Here is a 15198-nt window from a genome sequence, read left to right as displayed (position 1 = left end):
TGTGCGTCCGGCTTTACATTGTACAATGCAGAATATAAATCAGATAGAATAGACTCTAAGGCAGGTGATCGCAGACAGCCACACAACTAATAGGTCTTCGTTGCATGGTCAAGCCATTCGGTACCGTACATCCATTATATACTGTGTGTTTCACAAACATAAGGCTGCATCCCATTTTGGGTTGCGGTCGTGTTATGGGTCGCAAGTAAGTATCCTAATTCAAAGATTAAAAAAATATCTCAAAAGGATTTCAGGAGAAAACCTCCATAGGGCCGCGCTGTATATGCGCAACCCTTCCGCAACTGTGATGCGCGTCATCACATTCGTGCGTGACATGAATATGACCCGGATGGAGTTAGCTTCCATTACCTACAGTATAGGATAACGCTAATGTTAGAAGACCATTATTCGGCCATTTAGCCGTAAAAAAGGTTTTTTTCTCTTCCATAAAAACATAGATTTGAGAAAAAGAGGTTGAACGTCAGCTGGATTCAATGGAGAAAATCGGCGGCGCGATGCTCTCAGTGTCTAATATGAACAAACCGCGGTCAATGGACGGCATGAATGGGAGGCCCCGACGTTACGGTAAGGCCTAACACTGCTAATGTAAAAACAGTGCCGGTCCCGGACTAGTCCGGGAAAGGCACATCAGATTGCGGAGGCCATTCCCGAAGTAGTCCGGGTCTCCGGGAAAGGCATCAAAAGAGTTAAGTAAGTACTGTATCACATCACAATGCATCCCAAACTATTTTGATTGATTCCCAATTGTCTTAATAAGTTTGGGTCCCTGGGAGGGTAACATGTCATTAGGTCGAACACCCTTTGGATCGACCACCGAACTCTAACCCAAACCCTAATCCTAACCTCAGTAAAACTATGCCTAACTCTAACCCTAAACCTAACCTCAGTAACCTGCCGACGCTCGCGGGTGATTATCTAACCTGCCGACGCTGTTCGACCCAACGGGAGTTCGACCTATGGGGCAGTCCCCCCCTGGGAGACAACAAATTTCTCTTTTGGGTCTCGAGCTGAAAAAGTCTGGAAACCCCTGATCTATACAGTAGATGCAGATGTACTAATACCTAGGGATGGGTACTGAAATTCGGTACCGGGACAGAACCGATAAGGACATGACGGTTCCTGGGTACCCAAAAAATATATTTACTTTCGGTACTGCTTATCGGTTCCTAGACGCACCATTAAAAAAAAATCACACCCGTGTGAAGTGGAGCTGTGTGTGTGTGTGTGTGTGTGTGTGTGTGTGTGTGTGTGTGTGTGTGTGTGTGTGTGTGTGTGTGTGTGTGTGTGTGTGTGTGGATCATGTGTACCGATTTTTGTGACAATTGAAGAAAATATGTAGGAAAAGGAGCAAAAAGTGTGTTTTGGAGAAAATTCAAGATGGCGGAAAATCTATCATGGCGCAAATGGGCGTGGCCTATATGGGGAGATGCCTCATGACCCAAGGAATCCAGGGAAAAAATATTTTTAATTTTCCGAACTACGGTTCAAGAGTTACAGGCCAAAACGTAAAGTGGGGTGTTATAGCGCCACCATGAGGCCAAATGACACAATTATTTTTTATTTAATCCTTGAAATCATTATGAACCTCCTCTCCAAGTCTTGAAACTGTAGCCCCTGTGGTTTGCGAGAGACAAATAATTGAATGTGAGTTTTTGCGATTCCCATTCTAAGTCAATGGGGAAAATTAATTCACTAATAAATTAATATCAATTAAACTATAGAACCTTTCTCTTAGAAAAGTAATAGCCCACGATTCCCGAGTAAGCCGGTCGATTTGACATATGGCGCGAGTGTTTGGTGGCAAAACTGTGGGACTAGTGGCGTGCCGAAGTTTAGGAAGTTCAGGCTACATACACACAGACACACACACACACAGACAGACAGACAGACACACACACAGACCCACACAGCCACGTATAGGGAGCCTGTGTTTCACACAGCTCCAAAAAAAAGATGTGCTATCCGTTCAAAAAAAGGCTTCATGATTACATTTTATATATCTTTTGACTATCTGTCAGGACCTGTCCCCGGTTCCCGAGGCTAAACTAATGTGAGTTACGTTACAACTTGTATTCCTCCAAACACACACAGACACACAAGCACACACACAATCGGGGGACAATTTCGTTGCCACTCAGTCAACAACAACACTGACTGGCAGCGGTAGCGATGCTAGCAACATTAGCAGCCCAGCCACCAGTACAGCTGAGCCCCGTATAGCCACAGAGAGACCTGAGATGGAGACGAAACATTTATGACAGCGTGGGATTCATCTGAAAGACTGTACGGCAACAGCTCTTGTGTGAATGCGGACCCCCGTGCGACACTGGGTGTCTGTGAGTCCGACTGCGTCTCTCTCGCTCGCTCGTCGAGTTGTGTTCTGTTGTCAAATCTAAGCTGGCAAATCTAACACTTCCGGTGGCCGATCTCTTCAGAATAAGATATGTTGCGCTAGCAGCAATAAGACTTCCAGATTTCTTAAGGCAATAAGACTTCCAGACGGTGGTCGACTTCTTAATCTCTTCAGAATAAGAGTATCCCAGGAGACATTGAAATATGATTTCATTTGCATGATTCATTAAAACTGTAAATTAAATGTTTAAAATTAAATTAAAAAATATGTTTTAGATGATTCATTAAAACTGTAAATTAAACATTAAAATTAAATAAAAAGATTATGTTTTTGTGTAAAAAACCAAACCATTTTGGAACCGAAATAGGAACCGTTAGAAACCGGAACCGATAAGCAGAACCGGAACCGGACTCCAAAAAATCCAAAGGATACCCATCCCTACTAATACCAGAGTACCATGAGTAAATGCTGGGCAAACGCACACACACACAAACACACACACACACACACACAGACCCCTACCAGTTTAGGCCTGAGCTGGGTGGTGTTGTCCCCGTGGCCCAGGCGGCCGTACTCGCCCAGCCCCCAGCTGTACAGCTCCCCGCTGGAGGTGATGGCTGCGCTGTGAGAGCTGCCACAGGCGATGTCCCGGATCCGCTTGGTCTTCAGGGCCTCGATCAGCCTGGGCTTGTCACAGTTCCTGTAGGAGGTGAAGATGACCACGGAGCATTAGCGCATGAGTGGTCCTCAACCTTTTCAGGCCACGACCCCCAAAATAATCATGTTTTAACTGGGGACCCCCCCACCCTGACGAGCACTAAGAGTTGAGGCATTACATTTTGTGTAACGTGGTTCTATTGTGAAAATAGCCGATCTACATGCTCACAACGCCTCGCAATAGATCGGCTAATTTCACAAGTTCTGCCTCTAATATTTAACAATTTGACCAACGTTTAATTTGTGAGAAAACAATGTTTTCTCACAGTTTTTTTTGCTCAATCTGAGTTTTTAGATATTTTAGTATTTCAGCATGCTACATCATGTCCCAAACAACAATAAAATAAGATCTGGTTTTCCCAGAGGTGAAATGGTCCTTTAAGGTATTCAATGTATGGTTTCATGTCTCACAGCATAGTTGAGGATATAGTCAATCCTGAGAAGAACTGTCTCCGGTTCTCGTCGTAAACACTGGATAGTCAGCCTATACATTATAATTTGATCTGTAATTTTGTCTGTTTTTCAGTATTCTATTGTGTTTGTGTACATTGTTATTGTTTTTAAATGTTGTTGACTACTCTATGGACCCCCTGTGTGCCTGGAATAATAACGTTTTAATTTAACCCATTCAGGTCGGGAACACATTTTGCTGTTTGGGAGGGGCTTACAGTATGTACAGTATGTAGCAACATATTTGTTTTTGTAGGCTAATTTCTGATTTAGCCCTAACCATAGGTTAGGCCTAAATGGGTTAATTGAAAGGTTTACGACGTACATTCTGCTGAAGTGTCCCAGCTTGCCGTCGTCGCCCTCGCCCCAGGAGAAGACCCGTCCGTCCACGGTGAGGGCCATGGCGTGGCGCCCTCCCGAGTGCACCGCCACCTTCTTCACCACGTAGTTACTGAGGGCCGTGATCTGCCGGGGGATGGGGATGGTCCCGCTGGACAGGCCCAGGCCCAGCCTGCCGTTGGTGGCCTCTCCGCACGCAAACACCTTCCCTTCCACCGTCACTGGAACAGCAAGTTAACCCATTTAGACCGGGAACACATTATTACTTTAACCATTGTAATTAGTGAAAAATAGCAGATATACAAGCTGCGAACTTGTAGAACTGCCATTTTTGAAAAACCATGGACATTTGTGAAAGTCACATTTTTGACCCGATTCTATATCCTAATCAGGGTTTCCGCTAGGCATTTTTGGGGCCGGCCACCGTGGCCGGCAGGATTATATTTTACCGGCCAATCAATTAATTTATCGGCCATATTATATTGAACGTCACACGTGTTTGCAGATGAGATACTGTATGTGCATGGTGCACATAATAATAACCCCATTTTATGTTAGCGCTGGGCTTCCTTAATTGCTCTTTATCACAGATGCAATTGCAATCTGTTCCTGAGTTAACAAAATAATATCCTAACTACTTATGTTATGTAGTAGTATAAAGAAGTGAATAGGTTAAAATGGGCGCGCAACACAAGCGAACCGTTTGCGCGCCCTGCCACACAGTACGTGGCCTACAAATTAATAAGTTAATTGTATGATTTTGGCTTCACCGTCTCATTAAACCTTAATATGCAAACACACAACATTTGTTTTGTTTTGTTAATGTTATGTTGGTGCAAGGAAGGTTACTAACTTGCCTCTGTTGCTTTGACCACGATGGGATCACATCCATGCGATCAGAAAGTCATTATAATATCCACGATTCCACAGAGTTCGGGTCCCTTTTTCATTATCGTCTACTCTGGGTCCAGCTTGGTCTAGAACCCCAGTTCTGTTCTGATTATAACACTAAAACCACGCTGTAGACCTCCGTGAGGTGCCAACTTGATAGCCTTACATTAATGCGCTCCTGCAGGACTTCTGCATTGTGACGGGGGGATGTCTGCAGGGCTCCCTGCAGACATCCCCCCGTCACAATGCAGAAGTCCTGCAGGAGCGCATTAATGTAAGGCTACCAACTTGACGGAGCTGTGAAACGTGATGTGTGCTTCTCCGTAAGGCCGTGTGCGTGTCTAAAATAGCAGACATACAAGCTCACAGCGATGCGCGTTTCGACTTGTTGTGAGCTTGAAGCTCCTATGCACGTAACATAGAGATGGGATTTATGGCTATTTGAAGTGAGCCGGATCTCTGGGATCCGTTCCTTTCAAAGAGCCGTTCAAAAGACTAGCGTGCTTTTCCCACTACAGTGAACCGTTCATTTCAAAGAGCCGTTCAAAAGACTTGATTTGTTCGCGAAAGTCCCACCTCTAACAGCGCAGCATGAAGCAGCTCCGCTGTCGTCAGACTCACAGAAGACAGAACATGATACAAATTTAAAATTATGATAGGTTTTAATGGTTGTAGCTTTACTACTTTAGACAAATAATTATGTGAATAATAAGATTAAATGATAAAATAGCCTAAGAGGCATTTTCCCAGCCGGCCACGGTGGCCGGTGGACTTTATAATTACCGGCCAATGAAACATTTAACCGGCCAATGGCCGGTAAATACCGGCTAACGGAATCTCTGATCCTAATAGGTTTCCGAAATGCCTATGTTTCTATTAGGGATGTCACCGAATAATCGATTTTCGAATATTCGTTCCATTAATCAATATTCGATTTTAATATTTCATAATCGAAAATCAAAAAAAAAGATTTTTTTTTTTTTTTCGTTTTTTTTTTTTTTTTTTAAATACTATTTTTTTGGCTTAGTTAGTTAGTTTAAACCAAAATATAGAATATAGGCTAACAATAGTATTAATGATAATAGTAAATGGCCATTGATTTATTATTCACACCAGCACCAACTGTAAACTGTGTAGAGTGAAGGAGCACAGCAGAGTGGCAGCTGCCTGCTACACACTCTCCTCCCCCCCTGTCTCAGACACAGGTGTGATTGATTCAGGCTTGATTGTTTGGTACTTGGTGGCCATCATCAAAGAAAAGGGAAAACAGCGCCCTCTGTATTGTAAAGCATCACAAAATCTGTTCTTGAGAGATTAGGTGAACAGTACACTGGCACACTAAAAAGAAAGATGAAGAGTAGTAGTTAGGCTACCAATTACCTGAAGAGCCATGTTGTACATATGTAAATGTGCATTGAAATCCAGAAGGAAAAAACGTTTTTTTTTTTTTTTTTTTTTTTTTTATAAAAAAAAAATAATAATAATTAATTATCGATTTTCGAATAATATTCGAATATTGCTATAGAATAATCGATTTTGATAAAGGTCCATTTTTGACATCCCTAGTTTCTATGTCAGTGGTGCTCAAAACATTCTCATGTGAAGGACCCCCAAAATGATATGTATTTGGCCATGGCCATCATACAACACTGATGAAGGCTTGACGCCGAAACGTTGTGCTTTACTCTGTGGCGTGCCATGCCAACTTGTAAACTTAAATAAAAGTGCCTTAAATGACGATTTTCTGTGAGTGCCGGTATTCTCTTTTAGAGATGTTCTTGTAAAAGTTACTTTCCCGACCGTGCACCCAGTTAAAAATGCTCAGAGAAGTGGAGATGAATTGGAGTTGTGCTTGCTTCCTTGATGTAAAGATGTTTTTGGCCATGGACCCGCATCTCATAATATTTACTTCCAGGGACCCCCAGAAGCAAATTTTAGAGTTACAACTGTTCACTTAAAAAATACATATAATCAAAGATTTTCACAAATTTTCACAACTTTTCAAAAATAGCTGATCTACAAGCTCGTAGTGCGGCACTCTGTGCGCACTATGTGAGCTTGTGTATCTGCTATTTTTCAATAGCTAAAGTATAAAATAATTACACGTCTTAATGGACGTACAGACATACGAAGTACAGACATACGTGCTGAACACACATTATTTTTCTTTATTTGACAGCAATAGTGGTGAGAGCCAGGAAACACAGAGAGAGAGAGTAGGGGAATGACAATCGGCAAACGGCCCGTCAGTCTGGGAATCAAACTAGGGAGTGGGTCAGGGTCGCTAGAGCTGGACTGGGTTGCCCCAAAGTAACCACTTTGAACATGGCAGCCCTGTTTTGGGCATGCCATTTTGTTCATAAAAAATAAAAAATAAAATAAGCTAAAATAGCTGATCTACAAACTCACCGCGTGTTGAATCATGAGACGTGAGCTTATAGATAGGCTAATTTCGCAATTGGTTAAGTGTTTAGACTAGAGCAGCGGTCTTCAATGTTTTCAGGCGCCAGGGACCCCCAAACCGATGGGGAGATTGAGCAGGGACCCCCTACCACCTCGTAGGGTTGGGAGGCCGGGGCTACAACATATTTTTATTTTAAACATACATGTAAGGTAGACTACAGCGAGCAGGGTGGCACTACCATTTCTAAACATAGTACTTAATATTATCAACAATTTGCACAGTAATCATGTATGCAAGCTATTCAAAATGGACAGAATCATGATTTATTCTTAAAAAGATTGAAAATAAAAAATAAAATAAAAAATAACAATTTCGTGGACCCCATGCAGTACCTCCGCGGAACCCCTAGGCGTCACGGACCCCCTGTTGAAGACCTCTGGAATAGAGGAAGCGTGACAATGCAACATAGTGAATATTGACCCTTAAGTAAGGTCCATAAGTAAGTATTGTGATAACACACAACACGCGTGTGTGTGCACACACACACGCGCGCGTGCACGCACACAAGGGGGCATTTTCCAAGGAACATGAGCCCACAGGGTTCCTCAAAGACACCATGGTTTATGCATACTGTTGAGACCCACTCACCTGCAAACAGGCTCTTGGAGCCTCCGGCCACTTGGACCACATTGAGTGCAGACAGGGTTTCAGAGAAGGAAGGCACCTTTATCTGTGAACGACACCCCAAACGGTCCCAAGATGAGTGGACAGAAGAGGGCTTTATTAGGAGAGATCATCATGCAGCCATGTCATAACACAGTGGTTCTCAACCTTTTCATCATGCAGCCATGTCATAACACAGTGGTTCTCAACCTTTTCATCATGCAGCCATGTCATAACACAGTGGTTCTCAACCTTTTCATCATGCAGCCATGTCATAACACAGTGGTTCTCAACCTTTTCATCATGCAGCCATGTCATAACACAGTGGTTCTCAACCCTTTTCAGGCTACGGCCCCCAAATTAATCATATTTTAACAGGGGACCCCCCCACCCTGCCAAGCACTAAGAGTTGAGGAATTACATTTTGTATAACATGGTTCTATTGTGAAAATAGCCGATCTACATGCTCACAACGCCTCGCGTTGCGAGGTGTTGTGAGCATGTAGATCTGCTATTTTCACAATTTCTGCCTCTAATATTTGACGATTTGGCCAAAGTTTAATTTGACATTTTAAAGATATTTAAAAGTCCTTGAATTGTCACTTTGGAAATGTGCAGATACCCTCTATATATACTTAAACTTAATGATGGTTTGTTTACTGTTGAGAGAGAAAACAATGTTGCGCATTAAGTTAATCATCTGGGGACCCCCAAAATAATGTGGGGTCCCCATGCACCCACAGGTTGAGAACCACTGTATAACTGTACAGGCTGTACCTTCGATCCTTTGAGGCCTCCCAGCTGGTCCTTGTCGTTCAACCCCCACACAAACACCTTGGTCCTGATGGTGGCGGACGACTCCAAACCTGACAACTTCTTCCTGGCAAGACTGGGATGGAGAAAGGAGACACACGCTTAAAGCTGCAATCCATAAGACTGGGATGGAGAAAGGAGACACGCGCTTAAAGCTGCAACCCATATCCACGTGTTTCTGAATAACACGTTATTTTAACTCATTCCCTGCCAGGCCCGATAGTCCCGAGATTATTCCAATGTCTTTCCCCGCCAGGCCCGATAGTCCAGAGAATTAAAAAAAAATGGAGTAGGCATGATAGCAATCGCGAAATTGCATGTTTAACCCCCATAGCAACCCCATCTTTCAAGCATGGCAGCCATTTTGGCAGCCATCTTTGTTAAACATAGTGGCTGTTATCTCATGAATGCCTGAACGGATTTCCATTCGGATTTTTTTGTTTGAAAGCTGTGAGCAATGTGGACACACGTGGTGCATTATCTAGGCATGGGTGTGCATGATCCGTGCACACCCAATTACATGGAAGTCTATGGAGACGAATGGCAGGTGGGAGTACGGAGGTATGTTAAAATGGCGGTCAATGTGTTAAACAAGCTCACAACATGCGACCATTGTGACAAAGATAATTGCGATTAGACGATCATGTAATAATTGTGACAGGCCTACTGACAGGTGGTACTGCCTGCAGGTCAAAGTTCAATTTCTCCCCTGATCAAGCAGCCGTGCTCTTTTAGGTCAATGACAGAAATGTTGGCACTCGAATGGGGGACCGGATTTGAATCCTGGTTTACACATCACAGATACACATCGCAGATACACATCGCAGATACACATCACAGATACACATCGCAGATACACATCACAGATACACATCACAGATACACATCGCAGATACACATCACACATATACATCGCAGATACACATCACACATACACATCACAGATACACATCACAGATACACATCGCAGATACACATCGCAGATACACATCACAGATACACATCACAGATACACATCGCAGATACACATCACAGATACACATCGCAGATACACATCACACATACACATCACAGATACACATCACAGATACACATCACAGATACACATCGCAGATACACATCACAGATACACATCGCAGATACACATCGCAGATACACATCACACATACACATCGCAGATACACATCGCAGATACACATCACACATACACATCACAGATACACATCACACATACACATCACAGATACACATCACAGATACACATCGCAGATACACATCACAGATACACATCACACATACACATCACACATACACATCACAGATACACATCACAGATACACATCACAGATACACATGGCAGGTGCCTGACGACATGCAGCAGAGAAGCACCTTAGTCATTCATTTTAACCAGTGATCAGTATCAATTAGCAGTTGGGGACAATTTGCCACTATTTTGTGGAATAGTGAGAGACGCGCGTCCTATAACCGCTGGGATCACTAGCCTATAAATGGCCATTGCAGATGTTTCTTTGAATTCTTTGAATTCGCCCGGTGACACTTCCCAAGGCCCGCCGACAAATCCCTGCTTCCGAGAATCACCTGCAGGGACGTGCTGGCCATTGGGAAAAGCGGGACAACTCCTGAACGGCCGGTTAATTCCCAGCCGGTCCAGGCCGGCCATTAGGAAAAAAAAATAAAATAAAATGTCGGCCTTTGTTCCACTTTGGGGGCTGGGCGGCCAACAAAGTAAATCGTCACTGTCGGGCAGAAACCTCGTATCTCCAAGTTTCAAATTTGTAATTTTTTTCGCAAAGCAAAGCCCTGCTTCATCATACAAGGCTGTCGCACAAAAGTAGTGAAAACAGCAGATCTACAAGCACACAACGTCTCACGGTGCGAGGCGTTGTGTGCTTGTAGATCGGCTGTTTTAACTAGTTTAAGTCATTTTAAAAAATGATAAATACAAAACAAACAATTTAGGACATACAAGGTTTCCACCCGACAACGACGAAATATAACTCATGTAATTGGCCCACTGGCTTGTCACTTGTCATGATCTGAAATGTCAAATCTTTGAGTAGCAGCAGCGCTATAGAGAGAGATCTCTCTCTATAGCGCGCAATGAGGGCCTGTACAACTCTTTTTCCCGGGCTGAATCAGGGGCCCAGCATGTCCCTGATCACCTGGCTCCATGTGAACCCACGGCACACAGGGCAGCTGGTCCGAAATGTCACTGACTCCCCGGAGGACAATCGCTGTGTTTGTCAAACTGCCATGGCTCAAGCCACGGTCAGGACCAGCCACGAGCGCTGGCACAAAAAAAAACCCTGGTTTGCTCCCCACTGCTGGCAAACAGCAGAAGGAGCTTAACAAGGTAAATACATTCAACTTTCTCTCAGTGGCGTCAGTTCAGAAAAAGCTAAGGTATGGCAACATGACTGGTGTCTTGCATGCGCGCGAAGGACACCAGTCATGTTGCCATACCTTGGCTTAGCAACAAGGCATGATAGATTTATTTTAAGAAGTACATTCTATTTTTCCTACGGTTTCTTGGGCTGGATATGGCAGCCTGGAATGGTTGTTCAAGTGCAGCTAAACTTGGCATGTTAGTAAACGAAACGTGCCACAATTAACAATAATGAATTGCACCTGTGCAGCTAACTTGCGGTCCCCTGGGAATATAGGCTACCATTTTGTCAAGATGGGGAGAATACAAGTGTGGAGAATATAATTATAATACCTTGTTAAAGTGACCATTTTGTTACATTTTGCATTTGTAGTTATTTTACTGTAATTTAACAACATAATAACCAGAACAGATAGACAAAGAGACATTCATGGATTTACATTTAAAAGTAACTTCTATTTTCCCCCCTGGACCCAGGGTATGGCAGCTGCATACCCATGCCATACCCAATTGACACCCCTGCTTTCTCTCTCTCTCACACACACAGTCCTTCAAGGGAGACAAACACAGGGTACACACTACACAGATGAGACATCTGGTACATATGTACTGGCGGGTCCAACCCTACCTCCCGGTGGCCGCTTTGTCATCGTCATCTTCCTCGTTGTCGGAGGCCAGGAAAGGGACGGTGGCCAGGTCTTCGTCCTCCGCTCGGATGCGCCCCACAATGCCGAGGCTGTGGATCTTGCAGTCTATGCCGGAGCTGCGGCACTGCTTGATGGCGATCTCCATGTATCTGTGATACTGGGAGGAGATGAAGAACAGGCCAGCTAAGGAAAAAGGTTTCGTTGCTAATTGCGTGTTACAGTAGGAGGTTTAACCCATTTACGCCTGAAAAATATCAAAAACAAATCCTCTAAATCCTAACCCATGTATGTAAAGTATTTGACCAGAGACCCCCATCTGAAAAGAATTTGTTCCAGGGACCAGGAGAAAGAAGGATTTGCATTTCAAATGTCTGCTTTAAAACATACACATTTGCACACATTTTCACGATTTTTCAAAAATAGCAGATCTACAAGCTCGCAGCGCGGCACCAAGTGCCGCTCTGTGAGCTTGTAGATCTGCTATTTTTTAATAGTTAAAACATAAAATAATGGTTAAAGTGGTGAAACAGATATGGGTACCCAGTTGGCACTGTTAAACCTGGCATCTATTTTGGTCATGTCATTATAGGCTAAATCTTTTAAAGCGTTTTCAATGAATGGAGAATTGTACGTATGAAATACGGCTTAAAGCTGCAATCTGTGACTTTCATGTCTGCATCAGTTCCATTTGAGCTTCGTGCAATACCACTCTTCAACCAGTAGGTGTCCTACCTGACCACATGGTCTACTCTAAATGTCTCCATAGAAGAGTTAGTGTTAGTTATATTTTTTTAACATACTTTACATACAGATTATTTAACCCATTTAGACCTGAGGCAAAAAAAAAAAAAAAAAAAAAACACCTTCAAAAGTTTTCTGAAATTCTAGCACACAACGCCTCACGGTGCGAGACGTGTGCTTGTAGATCGGCTGTTTTCACTGGTTTAGTTAATTTTTTAAATGATAAAATACAAAACTTACGGTTTTGGTCATACAAGGTTTCCACCCGACAACGACGATATACAACATCAACTACAGGGGTTCCCGGATTGAAAGGTATAGTTACGTATTGGTGTTCCAGATCTAAATGGGCTAAAAACAAAAGTTATGGATAGCAGCTTTAAGTGGTTAAGTCCACTTCATTCACGGTACCTCAGTGCAGTCGTTGAGAAGAGGGACGGTGGTGTCTGTGGGGTTAATGTTGATCGTCTTCAACTCGATCAAGTTGTTCAGAGAGCTGCCACCTAAATAATACAAAATAATAACAAAAAGGGTAACATGTAATTAGGGGTGGGCCATATGGTGATAATTATATATCGTTGAGAAGATACAATGTCTCCACGATATGCCTTTTCAGAGGTATCGTATATATCGTGATACAATTGAGGGAGCCTTGTAAAAAATCCTGTTTAAGCGTTAATACAGAGATTCATTGCAGAATTCAATTTAAACCTGCATTTTGGTCTAAATCAGTAGTTCTCAAACTTTAAAATGTCAAGGTCTCCCCTTAACTCTAACGGTATACAAATGAAGCCAAATGGACCAGTAAGGGTCCATTTGGTTTCATTTGTATACTGTCAGAGTTACATACTTGTAAAGTTCAATTTAGACCTACCAAAAGGAACCCAGAGTCTAATTTATGTCAAGTAACTTGAAAAATAACGATAAAAACCAACGTGAAAAAGAATCGTGATAAAATCCTGTATCGTGATACAGCTTGGGAAAATATCGTTGATATTGTATTTTTCCATATCGCCCACCCCTACATGTAATGATATACACAAGATAGGCCAATAGGGAAGTAAGAATAGTGTAACAAGTCTGGGGGATTATGAGGGCGAAACCCCTCGATTCCTTACCCGACACGACCACCAGTGATGGCATGTAGCTGCTGTCCGCTGGATCCACCACCATCTTCAGCTTGTGGACCAGAACATCTGGAAAGAGCTCCAGACGAATCCAGTGCTGCAGAGAGAGAGAGAGACGACAGCACCCTCAACCACTTAAACCCTATACAACGTTAATACAGAGATTAATACAGAAAAAATAGCAGATCTACAAGCTCAAAACGCGTTGCGATGCGATGCGTTGTGAGCTTGTAGATCGGCTATTTTTTGGTGAAAAAAAAGACTGTATCAAGTACGTTTATTAAAAGTACCTTTTACCAGTTCACCAAAGTGGTACCGGCTATGCAGCTCGGCAAATAAAAGGTGAATTGAACCCAGTGCATGACGGAGGACGATATCATGATAAATTACATTTCCACTATAGGATTATCGTGAGTGTTTTTTTATCACGATAAACGATAATATCGCGTATGTTCCCATCCCTAGTTGGGATGTCCTACCTTCCCCTGGGATCCGGAGGACTGCCAGCATTGGTCGCTGCAGTCGATGAGGCGCGAGGCCTGGTTGACGGAGGACGACACGTTGAGGCTCTTGACGGCGCGGGACCATTCGTCGATCAGCATCCCGCGCTGGCTGCTGTGGTGTTTCTTCAGCTGTTTACCAGAGCGGCCGCAGAACGTCGGAGACTGGCCTGGTGGTGGAGACATGACACAGGTTTGATACCCGCAAGAGGAGCCAGCACTTAAAGTTATACTATGCAACTTTTTCAATTAAACAAAATCTTAAATTTGATCTAACTATTAAATCGCTAAAGTTTTAGAACACCCACTCCGTGAATTTCAGCTCCTAAAGCCTTCTGTAAATATGTTTTCTATGATTCTGGCGAAAAACGGCCGAAAAAAGCAGACGCGACCGCGGTTTGCTATATAGCTACTGACCACTAGTTGAGCAACTTACACAGTATAGCTTTAACCACTTTCAAATCTGGCCTATTTTGGGAGTCATTATAGCAGAAAATATTGAACATTCAAGTTCAAAGATACGACAGCAAAAACAATCTACAAGCTCGCAATGCGACTTTCTTGAGACTGACACTTGTCTTGCATCATACTGCTATGCATCATATGACCAAGTATATAGGGCTTAAGATGTTAACTATAACAACAGCATCATCTTAACAAATACAGTACTGTAGCTCCAGAGGAACCGCTATTTTGCAGATTTTACTCTTTTCATATTTCGTATATTTTGGCCTTTTTTTCTATATTCTACCGCCTTCTTATCTTCTGACGCGGTTTCCTGGATTCCTCAGGCAGTTTCAGTGAACACGTGACTCACCTGGCTCGTTGATTCTCCCGAAGGAATGCCGGGTGTTGTGTTTGCGCGTCTTGAAGCAGTTTTCGCAGAAGTCGAAGTCGTCGCAGTTCCTGCATTTGAACCGGGGGCCGTTGATGGGGAACATTTGGCAGCCGTCGCACCTGATGAAAACAAGGTGATTTGATTGTAGAGATGGGACCATATGAAAAGGTCATGATGTCACAACTATTGTGACTGAGGAAATTGCGATTTACGATGTTATAGCGATATAAAAAATATCCCCAACATCCATAATCCTGGGGTGGAGATCACCGTGAGATTGTAGATCA

At 43.2% G+C, this 15198-nt stretch overlaps 1 protein-coding gene across 12 annotated transcripts in view; it reads right to left on the bottom strand.

Moving 5' to 3' along the window:
- Positions 1 to 15198, bottom strand: part of herc2 (HECT and RLD domain containing E3 ubiquitin protein ligase 2) — a 181587-nt gene that overhangs the window by 51639 nt on the left and 114750 nt on the right. For all 12 annotated transcript variants that reach the window (XM_080732028.1, XM_080732030.1, XM_080732029.1 and 9 more), the window contains 9 exons: positions 14891 to 15030; positions 14053 to 14243; positions 13565 to 13670; positions 12858 to 12949; positions 11687 to 11862; positions 8616 to 8727; positions 7824 to 7905; positions 3867 to 4101; positions 2897 to 3074 (listed from right to left, as the gene is read on the bottom strand). In XM_080732028.1, coding sequence (XP_080588154.1) covers positions 2897 to 3074; positions 3867 to 4101; positions 7824 to 7905; positions 8616 to 8727; positions 11687 to 11862; positions 12858 to 12949; positions 13565 to 13670; positions 14053 to 14243; positions 14891 to 15030 — 1312 coding nt within the window. The remainder of the gene's footprint in view (positions 1 to 2896; positions 3075 to 3866; positions 4102 to 7823; positions 7906 to 8615; positions 8728 to 11686; positions 11863 to 12857; positions 12950 to 13564; positions 13671 to 14052; positions 14244 to 14890; positions 15031 to 15198) is intronic.

Source organism: Nannobrachium achirus (assembly GCF_963921795.1).
Source record: "Nannobrachium achirus genome assembly, chromosome: 1".
NCBI classification, from domain to species: domain Eukaryota; kingdom Metazoa; phylum Chordata; class Actinopteri; order Myctophiformes; family Myctophidae; genus Nannobrachium; species Nannobrachium achirus.
Note: the sequence above shows the minus strand (reverse complement) of the source record. Positions and strands in the feature narration are given on the sequence as shown.